A 21,414-nucleotide genomic window follows, 5' to 3' on the forward strand; every position below is an offset into this window, starting at 1 on the left:
TAAATATATTCTTCCATATACTTACGAAATTATATCTTCTGTTTTCTTCTGTTTCTTCAGTAGGCTTTCTTCTGTTTTGACCAACAATGCTTCGTTGTTTTGATTGTGACCCACTCCTGTATGAGCCTGTAAAAGGCTTACAGTATTGCTAAATAAAATAAGCAAAATGTAAAAAAAATTGGACACAAATTACAGAAAGTAAGCTACTTCAAGTATCTAGGCGTAACGATAAGTGAAAATTTAGATTGGGATAGGCACATTCATAGCTTACGTAGTGCATCCGAGAGAAAAATGTGGACTTTACGCCGGAAACTAGGGCAGGCAACCACGACAGCGAAACTAACCGCCTATTTGACACTTGTAAGACCAACTTTGTAATATGGCTGTATCGTGTGGGACCCCTACACGAAAAACCAGATAGCAAGGATTGAAAAAGTACAAAGAAGGGCGGCTAAATTTATTCTGTCTAGATGTAAGTCCACGGATTCAGTCTCGGGGATGTTGTCACAACTTAAATTACCCCAGCTGCTATAGCAGAGAAGAGTTGCTAGACTTAAGTTCCTCTATCTTTCGCGGGGTAACTTCTTCAACATAAACACCGGGCTGTACATAACGAAGCGCTCGGCCCGAACATTAAGGAACAGTGACAACCAACAGCTAACAACCCTCCAAGCTCGGATCAACACATTCAAATATTCATTCTTCCCACGAACAATTGAAGAATGCAACTCGTTGCCACAGCACATAACACAAACAGACTCGGTCAGTTTGTTTGAAAAATCAATACACCTTCACCTTGACCTACCAAATTAACCACGACAGCTCATTTGTAGCGAATTTCACCTACTTGGAAATATGAATGTTGCTGTGTGTGCTTCTATTATCGCATTTGTATTTTTTTTTTTGAACCGCAGGTTGTGCACACTAAATTTATTTTGTACCGGCTTGTCTGCAAGGCTGTGATTGCCAATGCATTTACTGCATTGCAACAAATATTTTCCACCCTGTAACGGCCCAAAAATGGGCTAACAGTATTAATAAATGAAATGAAAATATTTGTGTAAGGATCTAAATCTAGATAACAGTGTGCTTGAATTATTTAGCTTCCTGCCATAAAACACAATGAAATATTGGGAGGCTGGAATAACCTCGGGCCAGCTTCATGTACCTCTGGGTATTGAATTTACACTTAGAATTTTGTATAGTGCATTTACGGCCCTCGATTTTCTTGGCTAATGTGGTTTCTCACCGATTGTAGGTAAAAGTTCCAGGCCAAGAAACAACGTATTGGTGCCGGCTACTGAAGCTTCCAAGCGACTTCGGCTATAAGAAGCACATCGTGAAAGTGAGGCGCATATTCTTGCTTTCGAATGTTGTTTATGTTTTCCAAAAACTGTTCGTTTATTTAATATTAAAGAAGCAAAATTATTTTTCTTTACTGTGTTTCATACACACACTGTCAGAGGTGGACCATGGCCTTAATTCCCTCTTTCCCGGTTTTCTCACTCTCTCTCTTTGCTTTTGTGAAATTGTTTGAGTATCGACGACTGTTATGTCAACGTAAACAAAGTGCTTGCTTGAAATAAGCTGAAAACCATACTTCTCTCTGTCTTCAAACCTATTCCTAAACAACTGAAATTGTTTACGTTATGGCAAAACTAATTCTAGGTTTTAACTGCCTTTCTTTGTTAGTACTATTTCTTTTCGTCCCATCGACAATGGGCATCATCTTCCCAAAAATTCGAAATAGGGTTAGGCGGGTCCGTACACACATGTTCAATGCTTGAACGAGTAAAGAGCAAGGTGCAATAGACCAGAAGAAGAACACAAACGACGAGACCGGCGCCCGGTCCCGTCGTTTGTGTTCTTCTTCTGGTCTATTGCCCCTTGCTCTTTACTCATTCAAGCATGAACCAACTAGCCTAAGCAAGAGTTTTACTTGTACGTGTTCAATGCGCCGCCACGACTAGCAAGTCTTAGGTCTACTATGCAGAAGTAAAGACAGTTATCACAAGTTCTTCTTTGTCAGCAACTGCCTGTCTCTCTTATTTGCCGCTATGTTGAAGAGTGCTCGTGACTTCTCGTTGAAGTATGCTCCCTCTAGTTAACCACAAGCAAAGTAAAACTATGCTCCATCGGACAGCACAAGAACTTTCGAAATTTGAGTTTAATATCTGACAAGTAGTTAGATACTCCCGCATAAATTTGTTTCCAGCGACCTTTTTCCTCCTAGAGTGCAGGGTAACGGATAGACCTATTGCAACTACGCATGCCTCTTATTTCGTCTCCGTCGGTGCATCCACTGCCACAGTACGAAGCCAACATCCAAAAAGGAAGCGAGGCGCTGGTCCACCACATGGAGCTCTTCCACTGCGAGGCACCGGTTGACGAGATATTGCCGCCGTGGAATGGACCCTGCAACAGCCCCGACCGACCCGAGCCACTTGACCGCTGTAAGAGAGTCATCGCCGCCTGGGCCATGGGGGCTCCGGTACGTGAGCCTTCTGCGCCAAAATTCGCGCTCGTAACGTAATATTCTCGTTGTCCTTTGGTCCACAACAACGTTTAAAACAATGACGTTCACAGAGTGAAATGCCGCCAACTAAGGCTGTTATGTTAAATCGTGCATATCCTATTCTGATATTTGTTGAAAAGTGGCGTTTACAAGTAACTCAAATATACCGGAATTGTTGAGGCAACTCGTACCCAAAATATCACGAAAAAGATTCGCTGGCCTGATCTATTTTGTGTGCGTGAAACGCGTGTCATCGAGTGTGCCAGCTCGTTATTTGCAGTTTCAAAGGAGCGATAGGCCCATTGCTGCGCTGAGAGCGATAAATTCTGCATTTATAAGGAGTCCCAGTATGTATGTATACGCAATAAACTTCTGTATACGATAGTCACTGGTAAATCAAGAACGCTCAGCATCACAACGATCATGGGCTCTGGAAACACTCCACGTATTTTGAGAACGTATGCTTGTCGTTAAACGTGGACGGTAAAACTCTGGCTTTCTGTCGTTCATAATTACCACGAGCTTTGTAAGGCCTACTACGTGCCATGTTTGATTCTTGCGGCCACTTCGCAGCCGCTGGCGTACCCAGAGGAGGCCGGCCTTTCGACCGGTGGGAGCGACTACTCGCCCTACGTGATGCTCGAGGTCCACTACAACAACCCTGCGCAGCGCAATGACTACGTGGACAGCTCTGGCATCACGATCTACTACACTGGAGAGCTGCGTCCCTTCGACGTGGGCATCCTCGAGATCGGCCTCGAGTACACAGACAAGATGGCCATCCCACCCCAGAAGCAGGGATTCTACCTGACAGGCTACTGTATCTCGGAGTGCACGCGTGTGGTGCGCAGAGGCAACCTTAGGTTTTTTTTTTTTTTTTTTAACGGAGAACGCAAACGCGTCTTCTGCTGCCCGTGCATGGGAGAAACGCGCTTGTTCTACTGCTCTCCTTTCGACTTTCTTATAGTGCACGCAGAACGACAGGACACAGAAAAGAACATTAGACAAACGTAGAGAGCTGTGTGTTTGTCTAATGTGTATTCCTGTGTCGCGGTCGTTCTGTCTGCGCAATAAGAAAGTAGAAGATGCCATAGCAATAAGGCTCATGTAGCTACCCTCATCTCCTTTCGAGCTGGTGCTCACGTGCACAGGCAAGAGTCCAGCAGTGATTAAGGCGACGCCCGGAGAGCTCTCTCATCTGTTTCAAAATAAAGTAGCACAATTACGATGCATGATCTGACGCTCGAGACTGAGCAGACGATGTTTTGTCGCGGAGGGATACACTGCGCAGAAACATGCGCATCACTCGCATAAGTGGTTGGCACCAGCGGTAGCTTTCACTCTAATGCCACGTTACTTAATGCGTACGCACCCTTCGTGGTCGACACGTCCCGCCCAGATTGCAAGATAACATCACAAAAAACAAGCGCTTTGTCCTTGCGTTCTTTGCGGTGGCGCTTTATAAACAGAGTACAGCGTGTTACACTGATCATGGCACAACCATTCGCATGTTCTCAGCAAGATCCTAAGCAGGGTTGTGCGATCGTTAACGAGTCGCGCCTCTGCACCACCTATATATAGACTCCTGCAGGTGGTGTAGAGGCGCGTGTACTCCTTAAGCAGTAGGCTTATCATGGCACTGATTGCGATTGTTACTGACAGTAAGCCAGCCAAATTCCATGTCTTTCAGCCCGTATAAGCAATCTGATGTTCTCTGAAAAAGGCGTGAATGGTGTGCCAACTATCACATGATCAATATGGCGTATCGCGCACAGAAGAAAGTCATATAATTTACGGTACTGGCGGACAAAATCTGCCGCGCAGCCACCACAGAAGAGGAACAGAGAACACAGAACACAACAAGCTCGATCGCCTCCTGCCAAATTGTAACACTAATGCAGTTTCAGAAATTGTTCACGCGGGTCGTTGATCCGCGATATATTGCGTTTCCAGCGCAGGGAGTTGCAGCGGCCACAGTATCCTTTTATTTTTACAGCCGGCTGACGAGAAATACTACCACAGAGAGTAAGCTGCTAAATGCACGAGTATAAAGCTTGTTTGCGCGTGTTTACTGTCAGCCTGACCTAACGATTAGGTAATAAACGAACTAGCCCAGCTCCAAGTTCCGATAATGCAGTATTCTATGGAGCGATACAACCCTTCTAGGCAACTGCTCTCACTCAAAGCGAAACTCTTTTGTAATGCGTGTTTGTTGCGACATCAGCGTGTCAGTCGAAGTACGACGAGACCCTACTTGATCAGCCACGCTCGATGAGAGTTCGCAAACATTTTTTAATGGCACTAAAAAGAAAAAGAACTGTTAATCTGTGTTAGTAAATTACCCGTTTATAATACCAAAAAATAAGAAGAAAAGCCACTCTTACACCGAGACGACGCTTGCTATAAACAAGAATGAAAGGCGGGCTAGTGCGGACCTTGAAGTTCTCGCAGCAGCCCACCCTGGCGTCATGAATTCTGACGGCGTCTGCTCGAGCTTAGTTTGTTAAAAACGGACTTCCACGTTTTTTTTTTTTAAGAAAGCCGAATACTGAACTTAGCCAACATTTAAGAACTTTTACAAACCACGACGTCCCAAATACAAAAAGATGCCTTGAAATTTGTGAGGTCACAGTAATTCACGTACCAGCGCAGAGATTTCGGCGCGAAATTCAACAGGTGAAACTTTTACCACTACTTTTTTTTTCTAATAATCCACCTGTTACCGCGACATCAGCAAAAATGGCGTTTTTAAATAATACTTTATTACTCTAAACTAATTTAGTGTTTTCTTCTTTAGTATCCCGTTAGATACAGTGAATGCTGCGGGCAAGCATTTCTTTCTTAAAGACCTCATGCCGGGTACCGGTTCTGCTTGTGCCCATCTGTAACGCCCTCTGCGCGGGTTGGTCCGCAGGCTTTGCCCAACTCCGGCATCACACTGGTGGCAGCCCAGCTGCACACGCACTTAACCGGCGAGCGGGTCTGGGTCCGCCATGTTCGCGGAGGCGCCGAACTGCCCGAGATGGCTCGTGACGACCACTTCAGCACGCACTTCCAGGAGATCAGGCTGCTCAAGAGGAGGCTACAGCTCATGCCGGTAAAGATAAGAGAGCACTTGACATCACTGACCGGCGATACACGTGTTGGTATGTTAAACCTATCAGCACAAGTGCCCGATACGAGCAAAAATGAAGCAGAAAACCTATAAAAGTGTCTGTTTATGGAGGTATATTCCTTGCCAGATTTTAGGAGAAATTCCATGTGCCATTTTCTCAGAAAGGCCCCTTTGCACGCTGTGGTACTAAACTAAAGCTAATGTACTTTGTGACATTTCAGAAACTGATCTCTTGACTCTGTAATAGGGAAGCGTTTCATTGTGTCAGCGCTCTGGAGCTCGAACTTATACGGTTACAAGCGGCTGCGCCGACTAAGAGCTTCATTGAAGAAAGATACATTCTGCCGCAATCGCCAGTAAATAATCCAAGTTTTTGCGTTTGTCCAACGTGGTGCGTTCAAATCTCTATGCGTATTTTGCCTGGCTCGAACAAGCACGGATCACGAGTAGTAAGATACACCTGAGAGATATATTTTAATTGAATATGCGGCTCTGACACTACGTTTCACATCCTGTATGAAGACGTGTTACCTTTTTTTTTTTTTCTGCTACGCAGGGCGACGCCTTGGTTATCACATGCAGTTACAACACGGTTGACAGGGCAAACGTCACATTGGTAAGTTTCACGCGGGTGTAGTTGGCATGTGACGTGCTCATGACAAATATACTTATGTGTAATGAATATGACATACATATGGCATTTGTGTGACTACGTAACTTGAGCTGTTTGACAAAAGCTCACCGAATGTTTGAGGGACATCGCAAGGACATCGACAGAAACACATGCGCCGTCACTGTCATCTGGGTCTGTGGCTTTCCTATGGAAACGCCGTGGGGTTAAAGCTTGCAGAAGAGAGCCTTTCACAAAAAGGAAGGAAAGAAAAACTTAATGCTGTAGCCATCCATCAAGACAAGCGTTTCCCGCCAAAAAACAACTTAGCACATTCTGAAGTTAGCAAAATTCTCTTTCTGGGTAGTCGGATCCAAGACTTCGTATCATTAGAAGCTTAAGCAAAATGAATGGTTCCGACAGTCTAACATCTCTCTTCACAGATTTTACGTTTTTCATATAACAGTCGTTCGTTTAGCAAACTCTGCCACTGCATTGCTTGAAATACATCAAGAGCCGCTCGCAGCTGCCGCCATGTCGCATCGTGGCGTCATATACTGGGAAAATGCTATAAAAGTCACTGCTTTCCCGTTTTAACCCGTTTGGCCAATCTTAAGGAGCAGTTTCTTTTCTTTTTTTATCTCCCTCGCTTAAAGCGGGAAAGTCGGAAGCTTGCGGCTCAAAGTTTAAACCAATGCTCTAGTACAGCTCCCTAAACCAATACCAAGGGCCGACGACATTTAAGCCACTTCCCTCCCTCCCTCGGTTTCCGTTCAGAAAAGAAGGTACTAGAGGAGGGAGGGGTAAGTGGCTGGAGCTACAGTATTAATTTCCGTTACGGTTACACCTTCGTGCCATACCACCCTTTCCAGCGGGCCAACAGAAGCTCCCCAAACTGCTGCAAGAGAGCTTTCGCGAGAGTCCACGCCAATTTCCGCGGCGTCACTGAAGCTGGGACGAAGCCTCGTATGAGAACTTTTCGAGTTGTTTCGATTGTTCTTGTTCACCCTTTGGGAAGCGCCAATTATCACACCTAGTAAAATCCACTGCAGCCGCAGGAAACCGGATGTTCCGATCTGGTTAACCTGCCTGCATTTCCTTTAACTTATCTATCTATCTATCTATCTATCTATCTATCTATCTATCTATCTATCTATCTATCTATCTATCTATCTATCTATCTATCTATCTATCTATCTATCTATCTATCTATCTATCTCTCTCTCTCTCTCTCTCTCTCTCTGCGAGCTCGGTAGCGTTCTGCAAACTTTCATTTCACTAAAATTTGCATAGTGTCGCGTCTTATTTCACGGAGACAAGAATACAAACACAGACACTCAGTGAATGGTGAACAGCGGGAACAACTCAGTGTTTGCTATACATAGGACACATTATGCTAGTATAATGCCTTGCGCTTTATGGCATTGAGAGCAACTCTAGACGCTGAATTCAAAGTGTTACAAAACATGGTTAAACTCTACGGGCTACGACGCAGTGCCAATGCCATTAAATGCGTTTGAATTAGTTCCTGCATGCACTTTTAGTTTTCTTCCATTGACGCTTGTTCTCTATCTGCGCTTATTTCGCAGGGTGGCTTCGGTATTCGCGAGGAGATGTGTGTGTCGTACATCCACTACTTTCCCAAGACGGACTTGGAAGTCTGCAAGAGCTCAATAGAAACCAGCTTTCTACAGGCGTACTTCAAGTATATGAACCTGTGAGTATATGTCACACCTCATTTCTCGAGTATAGAATATTGAAAGCGTACTCCTAGTTCTTATTGCGTGCTCTGTCATGTCTGCTGTATTTATATGGTGCAGGCCTACGCATCTCTTTTTTTAAAGCCTTAAATAACGAACGTGTCCTCTGTGAGGTGCGGTTCTCTCTTCACGCTCGCAAACAAACGCTCACGTGCAGCGCCATCCGTGAACTCGCTCATCATGTCCTCTTCTGAATCACCATTCTCTTTCCCGAGGAGATAATCCACAATGTTTTGTATGAGCTTCGCTTTCCTTAATGTTAAAAATAAAATAAAAAACGTGAAGTGACGAGGTAGGACCCTTTTCAATATACGTTCAGCCTTCTCTCCGTAGCAGCCACACTTCGTCAACGAAACCGTGATAATGAACACTCCACAGTGCAAATATATTACTTTCCCTCTCGCGAAACCATGAGAGGATACAACACATGCTTAATTCGAGATTTTCCCTACCAATGGAAGATTCCTCCACAACAAATATGTTGTCACGAGGTAGCGATGATGCGAAGTAATGAACAATGGCAGAAACTATAGGAATGAGAAGAATCGACCTCTTTATTGGGCGAAGGTGAACTTGACCCATCAGAAGCAAAGCAACACTTGAGTCACAACGATAGCGGCGAGCATGGCCTGATGACGCCTAATCGAATCGCACTGCTCGAGTACGTCCACTATTCGTCATCGCATGCATTTCAGAGCAGCAGGCCATGCTTGCATCTGATCGAGAACGTACTACATCGCGACATGTGCACAATACGATTGTGAGGCGTCCATCTCGTTATCCAAGCGACGACGACGCTGGCGGAGTTTCCAATACAGCATGCGCGCGTGTTTTCAGAGAGCACTAACATGGCAGCAGTGATACTCCAGAAAAAGCGAGCACCGGTCAAAAAGTGAGACAACGGCCGAGTGGCAATGTCTGTCCCTTAAAACGCATCGTCTCGACGCGCCAACTAGAATATAAATGCAGAAGCAGTAACTGTGAAATTCAAATACAGAGTCATCAAGAAACACAAGCAAAAAGTTCGAAATCTCGTTAATATCAGTAGAACACCTTCAGACGTACTATACCTGGACGACTTCACGCCGCCAGCGGCGACGCTGTAACTACGCTACACGGTCAGACCCGACTTCTCTTCACCACTTTTCCCGCTCGTTGCACCATATTTCTAGGAGCCGAAGTAATGAAAGAGCAGCGTCTCAGTCTGTCCGCAGTGCTGAACTGGTGGCCAAACCCAGACACTGTCGACGAGCCCATAGTTCTGGTTGGGGCGCTACAAATCATAGCGTCGGTTTGTTGCTGTCTCTTGGTGCGAAATCAGGCGACCTTGCCAGCTTCCAAGCCGCCCTCAAAGAACTGGGCAACATCGTCATTGCCGTCATTGCAGGTGACATCAGGCAGGTTAGCGTCGAGCATTGTCGCAGCGTCTCTGCTGTAGACAAGTACGAACGGGATCATTTGTGTCGTTTCCCTTATTGAGCTATGTTGTAGGCTAACGTCTGCGGAATGAAGGAGGGTGGCCCATCTTTTTCATACGATATCGAGGCACAGGCTCGTCCACTCTAGAGGGACAAGCCCTTGCACACCGCGAAGCACCAGTGCAGCGAGCACGGCCACGCATCGAAGCGAACCCTGTTCACCCTGAGAGTGGACGGGTCTGAACGTGGCGAACATACCTATACCGGAAAGCGTTTTCTTCAAGCGCTCTGTGAAGTCATTCGTATTGGGATGGTATAGGCGGTCGCGCTGTAGTGACTCTGGATAAAACGCAATATTTCTTGCATCAGCTGTGTCGTGAACAGCGCTCCCCAGTCCGCGATGAGTCATCGGGAACGTCATGCATTTCTAATGGGCATCCATGGCCTTCAGCTACGCAAATAGGGCAAGGTAGTCTGTCGCTGCCACGATCTGCTAATTTCTGGATGTGGACGTCAGAAGGGCCTCCATTCTAAGTAACATCCTCTTCCATTATCGCGCCTTCCACCCCTCGCAACCAGTGTAATTCGCCATGTTTTTTTTTCCTAACTGGCGTATGCAGAGCAGAAGAGCACACAACCTCGGGAACGTCCACGTCTGTTTCTACGTCACAGCAAAGAAACAAAAAAGATTAAAAAGATAGACCGGAAGAAGCGCAGCATTGTGCTACTAAGACCGAGGACCGACTTTTGTGCTATAGCGATGGTGACAAGCACAACAACGTCAGCGTAGTGCGCTGTTCTTGTCCAATCTAGTGGCATCATTTTCGGTGATATCCGAAATACATTGTCCGCCTAACCATGCACTTTGTTGTCAACAGTGTCGGACCACGTCAGGAAGAACATGGCGGACGGAAACAGATCCCAGCCAAAAATCTAGCGCCGACGAATAAGATGCGTCGACGGCACTTCAAAGGTTTTTAATAGTTAGCTCCGTTTATTTTTTTTTTTTTTTACAAAAAAGGCCTATACAGGAATGTCACACACACCGTGAACGAGGTGCCAACGTCGGGGCAAATTCCAAAGCCGCCTTATCAGCCTCCAAAATGTATCCCACAAAACCACGGGCAATTAATAGGAGGCCTTCTGGTGTGCCAGCGAACGCCGGTCGTGGTCCAAAGAGCGAGTCAGAGCCCAGAGTTGTCAAAACTCCCCAGAATACATTCTTCAAATAAGGCAGTTGCACGAACACATGCACACTTCTACTAGGCACATCACAATGCAATTCAGATCGATATTAAATACAAAACTCTGGAAAATAATTAACGACAAGAACTAAAAGTTCGACACGTACAGTACAGAATGAATAGGAGCACCAAGTGACCACTCGTATTCACCCGTGTTGATCGTGAGCCAGACGTCTTCGGCGATGCTCGAGGCAAATATCGAAGAAGGAGCTTTTTCCGGTAATTCAGAAGCTCGAGAAACTCGTCGGCCAGCTTGCCGGGGCATCCCCTTCTTCTGAAGACGGTCGGTCTATACGTCACATGTTTTCACAGGCGTGTTCTGATCCCCTTCGGATTCCAGCACGGCGTTTCTATCACCTCCGCCAGCGTTTCTCGAACTTCCTGATGGAGTCGTGCTCCCATAGCATGGACAAAGCCTAAGAATCCTCTAGACGTTTCTCGCGTTTTCGGCCGCGGCAACAGACACCTTCGAGGAGGGTGCTGATTCATCCGTTGGCGTACGCTCGGGCTGTCGCCGTCCCCTCTCGATGTCGAGGTCTGAGAGGGTGTTTCAGGACGCACCCTCTGTCTCTCCTCTCCTTCGCGTATCTTGTTGAAGTTTCTAGTCGCCCTTGAGCGCGTTGGTTGTCTGTGGCGTATGCGCTCTCTCCCTCTGTCGAAGCTGTCGCGGGGACGACGTACTCCTTTGCTGGCTTGGGTTTGGGCGATACGCGGCGCACGCTTTGATTACGCGCACTTTTGTGACAAGGATGTTTAGTTCATGACATTTCTTAGAACGGTTATTTCGACTGGGCTTAGAAATCTAGGCGCTCGCATTGTCGGGATCATCTGTATTTAATAGTATGGGCAAGTTTTAACGCAGTGCGTACCGTCAGCAGAAGGGCACAGCCAGTAATGTCTGTGTTGAATTCTTCGAAACGTACAGGCAAATGTGCGAATCCTAGGCGTCGTGCATTTAACACGTCATGCAGAGCTCACAAGACCTCGTCCTCTGGTTCCGATGACACAATAAGAAAACATCTCTCCAATTAAGTCGCATCTGAACAGAAGCTATATTGAATAGAATTCCAGATAAAGGCAACAGAATTTCTATAATGGCTTTTGTGAGGAATAAGTGGCCGGGTTCAGTTCCAAATCTAATAGAAGCATGTTGTTTATGAGGCGAACTGAAGACGCTGCATGCCGAAATGCTCCATGTGGTGAAGAAGCACTGCCTTCCAAGTATTCAGTCAAACCACGAAAGCTCAGAGTCGGCGCGAAGCAAGAGCCAAGGCCCTGGGCAAGACTTACGGGTCCCTTCAGGAGGTGGTCTACACAGATGGAGCCGCATACCGTGGCAGAAGAGCCAAAGCCGTCGTGGTGACGACAAAGACAGATTTCCTCGTCAGCGCCACCATACCATATGCGACCACACAGGAAGCAGAGGAACTAGACGTTGCATTAACCCTCACACAGACTATGGCAACAGTCATTATAACTGATTCACAAGAAGTGTGCAGGAGCTTTACGTCGGGCTGGGTGGCACTTACGACTCAACACCTACTAACAGCCAAGCTGCCAGAAAGAAATGTTAAAATAGTGCGGACACCCGCTCATGCCTCCCTGGCGGCCAACGAATTCGTCCACTACAAAGCCCGAGAAATTACCTACCAGGCCCCGGAGGACACAGAAGAGCTCACTAGACTGACAACATACCAAGAAATCACTCAACACTACAGACTCAACCGCAGAACACTCCCACTACCGAATTTACAGCTCACGAAGGCTCAAGAGACAAGACTCAGATTGTTGCAAACCAACACGTTCCCACACCCAAGGAGATTTCATCTCACGTTTCCCACTCAATATGACGAACAATGTAAATACTGCGAACAGCTAGGAACCCTCCGGCACATTGTCATAGGTTGTAAGCAAATTCCGGACTTGCCTCCTCTACACCCTACGCCTCACTCCCAAGAGCAGTGGGAGGCGCTGTTGTCCAGCTCCTGCCTCTCGGATCCGGTCATGTTGGTTGAGCGGGTGGTCGCAACCAAGAGGGCACATGGATTCCCGTGAAGTGGGAACCACTCCTGCAAATCAAGCCATCCTTACGCTCAATAAGTATGTTTTCTCCCTCCCTCTCTCTCTATGAGTCGGCGCGTTGTTCCTCGGTGGACGTAGCAACTGCCGATCGGCCCGATAAAGGCGTCCTCTTCTTGCTCGCTTTTCGGCGGTGGGTCTAACGGGAGCCTTTCACAATCAGGGGGCTTCCGAGTGTTTTCTTCCGGACTTATAGGCCTTTTTTTTCACAAGGGTGCGCCACCATCATGGGAAAGTGGCGCCACATAACGTCTGGCCAGATTCGGCCGCCATCCTGCAGTGTGCAGCCAGGTGAAGCCGCGCTTGGCACTGTACGAATAGCTGTTCGCCGCGTGGCACTTGCACAATTTGTTGGCGCGATTTTATTTATTTATTTATTCATTTATTTATTTATTAACAATTTTTACATGCGCTACCATACAAGGGTTTATTGGCCAGTTTCTTGCACTGAATTCTGGGGCTTTACGTGCCAAAACCACGATTTGATTTTGAGACACGCCGTAGTGGGGCACTCCGGATTAATTTTGACCACCAAGGGATCCTTAATCTGCCTTCACTGCACGGGACACGAGCGTTTTTTTTTTTTTTCATTTCGCCCCTATCTAAATGCCGCCGCCGCGGCCGGGATTTGATCCCGCGACCTCGTGCTTAGCAGCGCAACACCATAGTCGCTAAGCCATCGGGTCAGTTTCTTGCTCCTGTGCCACGTACTATGTGACGCCTGTGGCAAAAATGATCGTCCGCCGCCATGCTTCTGAGTGGCGCTGTCTAACACGAATACAAACAGGCGGCCACGATAGCAGAGCAGCAGCTTCCAGGTTTGTTCTATGCGGATGACATTGTGTTGCTTGCCAAAAGGCAAAGTGATATGCAACGTCTGGCTAACATCTGTGGACAGGAAGGTGAGAATTTAGGATTTAAGTTTAGTGTTAAAAAAAGTCCTCTCATGGTATTCAATGAAAACAGCGAACACACAGTGTCAATGCAGGACAAGGAAATACCTCGTGTAAAAGAATGCAAATACATCGGTGTAAGGATAAACGAGGGCAATAGATATGTGGAAACACAGGAAGAACAATTAGTAGCAAAAGGGAAGAGAAATGCGGCCATAATGAAACCCAGACCACTATGAGGAAGCAATAAGTACGAGATGCTCTGGAGTATGTAGAAAGATACAATGGTTCCATAACTCACATCTGTAAATGCGGCTGTCTGCTTGAAGTCAGAAGTACAAACAGGACTCGATGGGAATCAAAGGTCAGTGGGACCCCTCGCATTGGGCGTTCACGGGAAGACTGCAAATGAAGCTGTGCTAGGTGATATGGGCTGTACATGTTTAGAAGTGAGGAAAGCTCAGAGTAAAATTGCTTTCAAAGAAGGACTGAAGAATATGAAAGAAAGTAATTTTTAAGTATTCGTACAAAGACCTGAAAAAGAAATTAATTTTCTCGTGGTTGACGTACGCTACCTGCAGGGAGGTGCTCCAGGGGTCGCATCATGTGCAACCGTTAGGCTATAATACTGTCCCATTTCAGAGCCAACCAATGCATCTCACTTCCTTTCCAAAACATTTTATGCCCTTTGTCCTGAGTGTTGCTCCCCCTGCGTTATACCCAGAATCGCTCAGCCGGCTTGTCTCATGATTTGACGGAGTACCCGCCGCGGTTCCTCAGTGGCTATGGTGTTGGGCTGCTGAGCACGAGGTCGCGGGATCGAATCCCGGCCATGGCGGCCGCATTTCGATGGGGGCGAAATGCGAAAACACCCGCGTACTTAGATTTAGGTGCACGTTAAAGAACCCCAGGTGGTCAAATTTTACGGAGTCCTCCACTACGGCGTGCCTCATAATCAGAAAGGGGTTTGGGCACGTAAAACCCCATAATTTATTTTTTTTATAATTTGACGGAATGGGGGGGGGGGGGGAATAGAGTGAAGACAATTGTACGCAGTTATGCAGGCGGTAATGAGATGCTTTCCTTTTCAGCTGCGAAATTCGTGCATTCTTTCGCGGCTACTGCAGCCGATGAGTGATTTTTTTTTTGCGAGCTTCTCTTTTCTCTCAGTGGTTCCGTCATTAGAAAATTAAAGAATGGCTCTGCGCGAATGCACCATCAGAGGCAACCACGTGAACAAAAGTTATGCGTCTGTTTTTTAAATCGTTGTATGCCTTCAACCTTGCATGACGTTGTTCTGCGCAGCTACCACGACGCACCCACGAGCGACCAGAAAGGCATCAGCGACAACTACAAATCGATCCCGTGGAACCGCCACAACGTGCTTCTGCTCGACCGGCTTTACCAGACGATGCCGCTCTCGATGCAGTGCAACAAGTCATCAGGGGACAGGTTTCCCGTAAGCCAACATGCCACTGGCTCGTATAATCAGCGAGTGTCTGAACGTCGTTTCTGCCTGCATTGTATATGCCTTAGTAGGAGCGACTACCACTGGCAGTAGGGGGTGTTAGACATACACGGGGGGACCCATTGTTAGGGGCGGCCAGGCATACAGTATAGCGCAATATACGTGCAAAGAAGTTTGGATTTTGGTGTGCACCAAGCTTCTTGGGGACGCTGTTTATAAAATGTCCTAATACCGGAGTTTAAGGGGGCGCCAAATAGAACTCGCTCGGATATAAGAGCATTTTCAGACCGCCCGTGACTGTGGCGCCAGTATGACACGGTGTCTATGCTGTGACAAAGCATAAATCTGCAAGAGCCAAAATAATTGGACTAGCCGAAGCTCCTTATGCACGAAATTGCATGTCTTCGCCCCTCTTCCCTCAACCCCTGATACCTTTAGGCGACTGTATTGGCATCACCATTTACAAGTCATCATAGCCGGGCAGATGTCATTGAAGGAGGTATACTACCAGGGCTTGTGTTGTCGATTCTCCTAACTGTCACACTTGTTCCGCCCAATCAAGTTTTACAAAATGCCATTCATTGCAAGAAACATATTTTGCCAGCATTGTTTTGAGAAATTGCGATGTCTGATCGGACATATATAGAAAACCAAATCTGTTTAGAATTTTGTTTTCAAAAGAAAAAAAAAAGGGGGGGGGGGAATTGAAATGGTCAACCAAGTGTCGATGCTAAAGGAGACTAGGTAGCCGTACAATTGACATATTTATGACAGGGAACGCGCGAGCGCGCGGCAAACACCGTGGTCGGCCGCATGTTGCGCCGTCCTGCGGCGAGATGCGAGAACAAAAGAGGAGGACACCATTCTGTATTGTGCTTGCACCTCGAACCAATCGCCTTTTTACAGCGGAGCTCTATATGGCTAGGGTTCTATGCATTTCTGTTCTCCATGACTAAAAACTATCATCATCAATAGCTCATACCCCTGTAAGCAAGCAAAAAATGCAATGGCTCATAGCCCCGCAAGGCAAAGGCTACAAGCACTCAGCAAAGTGAAGCAAACAGTTTTGAATTCTTTCTAATCCCGCATATAACATGAAGAACAGCATTTCGAAAACTGTCCCCATCAATGGATCATAACCCCGTGAGCAATGGCTCGTACCCCCGTAAACGAGCAAAAAAAATGCAATGACTCATAGTCCGGAAAGGTTCATGGCTACTCATATTGCGTGAATTAGCGGCGATTACATTACCCCTGTTGTCGTGGTAGGTGACTTCACTGTGGATGTGTCAGTATACCGAAAATGGAGTGGTTTACGAGTTGCGTTCCGTGTTGCAGACATATCCCTTGCGATGTTACATCAATCCGGCCCAACCGACCATCCCAGCGGCATACGTGCATCGATTTGACATTATCAAAGAATGTCGTTGCAGTTGCGAGTTAAATAACAGAGAGTTTTAGCCCAGCGGGTTTACGGCCAACGGAGCCGAGCGGACGAGCGGAGACGCGACTGCGCATGCGCACAACGCTGAGGCGGCCAGCGGTTTTACGGAGCAGCGTTTACGCCCGCTGGAAAGCCCTCCCCGGTGGAGGGTATACACAGCTCGCGAGCGTGCGTAAGCGCGCGCGGACGTGTATGGGAAATGCAAGATGGCAGCCGCGAACATGAACACCGGCAGTTCTCCATCGACGACGGCGACTGCGGCGCTGACCCGTACACTTGTACCCAGTATATTATTAACAAATAATGTACTGAAAACATGTAATACATCTTTATTCAACATCTCTTGCATTATAAAAACAAGCGTAATTCAAAATCATGTCTCAGTAACTCCTATTCTGCTCGAGGCGGGTGAGTGATCCGCCGGGCTAAAACTCTTTTTTTCGCGCGCCGCTCCGCTGGTGCAACGGTGGAGACCATGAGCGGAGCGAAACGTAAGTCCGCTAAAATTCTCTAATGACTACCGATCAAGACACTCAATGAATGTACGTACCTTTCGTCACAATGGATATCCATCAAGACAATAAATGAGTTTGTATCTCTGTTCAAAATTATATGTCACCTCCGTGTCGTGTGCTAAACAGCTTCGCTGGTCAACCACCTTCACAGAATGCAATGGCTCATGATTTTTTTTTTCCTTTTTCCTTCTTCACAAATAAAAAATAGTTCATTTAATGTGAAATGGATGCACTGTAGTGTAGCTTCAGAAGGAGTGAGCAAGTACGCTAACATGACTCATGACTATCTTACCAGATTCTTCCGTTGCCCTCCATTCGCGTTCAGTATCACTACGGAAAGAAAGAAACGCGCAAGCAGAGGTGCAGGCAGAAGGAACGGTACCACTCTCTTCTTTTCTTTTTGCATGTCACCACTGGGCTGTGCGGTATGTTGACGACAAGGCTAGTTGCACCCGAAGCCGCTTTCCAGACACCACTGCCTCGCGCTAGCCCTGCTTAGTCCAAGAAAATTCGCTCAATTTCCCGAAAGTGGTGCCGCACGGCAGCGATACCTAAAAATGTCTATATCTACGGCGGTGCACCTTTTTACATGGATAACGTAGTTAATTTTCGACTATTGGGATTAATTAGGTCCACACCATTAATTCTACCTATTCTGCAACTAATTCTACATTCTTGTTGGCACCGCCTAAGGCACTTTCCCGACAACTGCATCGCATGGGCCCCGCTTAGTCCAAGCGAACTCGCTCCATTTCCCAGGAGCTTGCCGGGGGGGGCGGCTTTGCCTCAACATGTATATATCTACGGCGCTGCACTCTTTAAAGGAGTATAGTCCAACTTGGCTAATTTTCGACTATATTGGCGCTAATTGCGTCCGACCGGTTCCTTTTACCTACTCTACGGCTAATTCCAATTTCTTGTGGGCACCTACGAAGCTGCCTTCCAGACACCATTGCATCGCGCGAGCCCTGCTTAGTCCAAGCGAACTCGCTCTATTTCCCCAGAGTGCGTTGTGTGGCGGCTTTGCCTCAACATGTCTCTATCTACGGCGGTGCACCCTTTACAGGAACATAGTAAAATGTTAATTTTCGGCTACATATGTGCTAATTACACCTGCACAGTTATTGGTACTTTTTGTCTCGTTGACTCCTCCATTTTGATACCTTTTGCGACACGCTGCGACGCCCTGGAGGTGCGAACGCACTGCTTTTCTTCTGGAAACAGTTACAAAATACCGCGAGATCCCCGATGCGCCAAGCATGTGTGAAGTCAGCTAAGACCGTGCCCTTTAGGCAGCAGAGGCACAAGAAATGCATTAAACGTCCTCCAAGAAGGAAGCACAGAGGCGTACACAAGTTTTTCGGTTGTCTGCAGGGTTAAGAAAAAATAAAGTATTAACTTTGCAAATCACCCTCATTCTGGCCGCTCCTTAAACAATTTTAGGAATGTCGAAAAAATAGGCAAAGAAGCCCCATCCTCCAATGACTCTTTGATTGCCGTAACTCAATTACTGCGAACCGCAATTTTGAGCTTCCGACTTCTCGGTACGTTTCGAGAACCCCACGTGGCCTTGAACAGAACACCCCATGGTACTCCTGGAAAGCTTCGAGATAAATGCACCGTTATCTGAAGAATACCTGAAAAAACGCCTGGACGACGCTAATAAAATCACCCTCCTCCCCCCACTCTGAAGAACGCAGCTTGCACGCAACAACCACCGAGCAGAATGTACAAAAATATGTCTTTTTAGCGAGTCCTGCACGAGTCCTCTCCTGCCCTGCGTTTAATGAGTTCGCATTTACTATTCGCACATTTTTTTCGTATTTGATTCCCAAAACCGGGAGTCTCACTGAACTTTCTTGCACAATAATGTATGCAACCGCTGGAGCGAAGGAGGAGCACGTCACAGTGCACGCGTACAAAAACGTCGCAGGCACTATGTCACGATCACTGATTTGCGCGGGCCGGCCCTAAACCATGATGCATGAGATCAGCCCGACATAAAACCGCCGGCAATTGTTGTTAGCGCCGACAGCAATGACTTTCTTTTTGTTGCTTTTTTACGCCCGGTTGCGCCATGCGTTAACTAAAGCTAAGGGGGTCCTGAACCGCCCTTCGGGTTTGGTGAAAAAACATAGTCTGCGAATAGCATATGCTTCTGTGAACATCTCAGTCAAATTTTGCAGTCGTGCGCGGCGAGTGCACAAGAGAGCATTTTCTCAAATGCTCTGTTTTCAACATAAGCCTCCTCCTCACTCTTTTCGGGCGCTTTATTACAGCGAAGTTGTTAGCCACTAGTTGGTCAAGATTTCTCGCGGCGCTTTCCTCACGGAAAAAAATATCTTCCTTGAGCGATTGAAGTGAAAAATTTAAATTAAAACACACATTTAGGACCATCACAATCACTTCTTTATTTATTCCATTGACAAACGAGGTGACGAGGCTGCTTCGTCCGTTTACCTTCGGCCTTGCGTTTACGAAGATCGGCGTCTTCTTGCCGCTTTGCACGCCAAGCCGCGTTGCCCTGGTCCCGTGCTTCTGCTTCCAAGGCGTACCTTTGAGGTCGACCACGTGGTTTCGCAGGTGCCGGTGTGTTAGGTGCTCATGGGTTCGTTTTGCCACACGCAATGGAGACAAGCCAACGCGCACGTCCTTTGATATACCAGTGGCGAGCCCTTCCCGTGACGTCACGAACCGCTAATCGCGCCGCGCCACCTAGGCGCTCCTTCGTACCGCCGATAGCTCCTGCTGGTGTGGAGTAAAGGTAACGCCTCTTGCTCTCACTGCAGAGCTTCCTCGGGGTGTCCTGGGTTCGAATCCGCCTGCGGGCAAAGGCATTCCGTACATTCCTTTTAGATTTCTTACTTCATTATGCCTGGATATGTCCACGTAACCACCTTTCATACGTTATGACCTTTCTTTTGTACTCTACATCGATCTCATACATATTACACCAACATTTTAGCGTTCGTACTATTAAATGTACCATCACCGCCGGACACTGGAAACACGCCCAGTGAGCCAGGTAGTGCTTTCGCACTATTTTTTTGGTATCACGCATACGACATACAGCACAGCATTCGGTTCAATAAAGAACAACCCCAAAACAAGCATTAAAACCACATCATTGAATAAAGGGAAAATGAGACATCCACCCGTTCGTAGCAATTGCTACAATGGAAACCCATACGGGTTCCTCGAAAGAAAGGCCTCATTGTTGAAGAAAAATTCGTCCTGGTCCGGGACCAGGACGAATTTCACCACATCATTGATGATAAGGCCCTGCTGATAGCAATTCGAAGCACGTAGCGCTCACCGCAAACGTTTCCCGGTAAAGATTACTGTTTCACAAGCTGCCGCGGCGACAGCAGCTTGCGACGTGGGAGTGACGTCACTAGCCTTTTATATATAAAAGAACCAGCCTAGCGAATTTCATTGTGGTTGCATCACCGCTATGGGAAGGCAACGCATAGTTAGGCCACCCGAGGAGCAGCGTGAATACCAGGAGCGGCAAAGAGAAAAGAAACAACAATACAACCAGCGACGGCGTGCTGCCAAAATTACCATTACTCTAAAGCAATAAAATATTGCATACCTCCATCAGCACTTGTTCGCGATGGTTTTCAACAGCTTTGCTGACATCCACTTTCGTAGTGCCGAGATGGCGACTCAATTTTTTTTTTAATATATCAGATTTACTTACGCGTTTATTATTGACTAATAGCTGATATCAATCAAGAAGGGCGTTTGGATCGGTGCGCTTCCTACTACTGTTACTGTGTATATTTACTGAAGCTGTTTAATAAACAGGCTTAAGGAAGCGAAAATCTGCTTTCAAATTTCGCTGATCATTAGGTACTTCCCGAGGAAGCCGACTATCTTCTGCTCGCGCTCGCCGTGGCTGCCCGCGTAGGAATTAACCTTTGGCCACTCTGCTTATCGGTGTCGTAGCCATCGGGTCTCACTAATTTCGACTAGTTTTGAACACTCAACTAACCTCGAACAACGCGAAACTTAAGGTCAGACCATACGCACGCTTGCCAGCGTGCACTCATTTCTGGCCGCTCCTGGTTAGTCGCCTTGACAGACTTCGCTTCATATTGAGCTATTGATAGCTCTTCAAAATGCCAAGGTGGATGTGGCTGCTGTCCGGCGGCCAAGCTGGTACAGAACATAGCCGGTCCACACCACGGAGCACGGCCAGACTGGAGCATTTGAGTGCGAGCGCGTACTCAAGCCCTATCGTGCTCAAAGGAAACGCTGTGCATACGCACTACAGTTGCGTGTAGCTGCGGTCTGCTACGTAGCGTACATACTGCGTCCGCCGCGAGGTAACGCACTGCGTTTTGCTGA

General features: G+C 47.1%; 1 protein-coding gene across 1 annotated transcript in view; it reads left to right on the forward strand.

Annotated features, from left to right (window-relative positions):
* The window catches only part of LOC142581591 (dopamine beta-hydroxylase-like), a 64,301-nt gene that overhangs the window by 36,528 nt on the left and 6,359 nt on the right, over positions 1 to 21,414 (forward strand). The window contains exons 5-11 of the mRNA XM_075691219.1: positions 1,259 to 1,345; positions 2,312 to 2,491; positions 3,089 to 3,358; positions 5,430 to 5,612; positions 6,187 to 6,246; positions 7,830 to 7,957; positions 14,940 to 15,093. Coding sequence (XP_075547334.1) covers positions 1,259 to 1,345; positions 2,312 to 2,491; positions 3,089 to 3,358; positions 5,430 to 5,612; positions 6,187 to 6,246; positions 7,830 to 7,957; positions 14,940 to 15,093 — 1,062 coding nt within the window. The remainder of the gene's footprint in view (positions 1 to 1,258; positions 1,346 to 2,311; positions 2,492 to 3,088; positions 3,359 to 5,429; positions 5,613 to 6,186; positions 6,247 to 7,829; positions 7,958 to 14,939; positions 15,094 to 21,414) is intronic.

The sequence above is a fragment of the Dermacentor variabilis genome, chromosome 1 (assembly GCF_050947875.1).
Source record: "Dermacentor variabilis isolate Ectoservices chromosome 1, ASM5094787v1, whole genome shotgun sequence".
Taxonomy (NCBI): Eukaryota; Metazoa; Arthropoda; class Arachnida; order Ixodida; family Ixodidae; genus Dermacentor; species Dermacentor variabilis.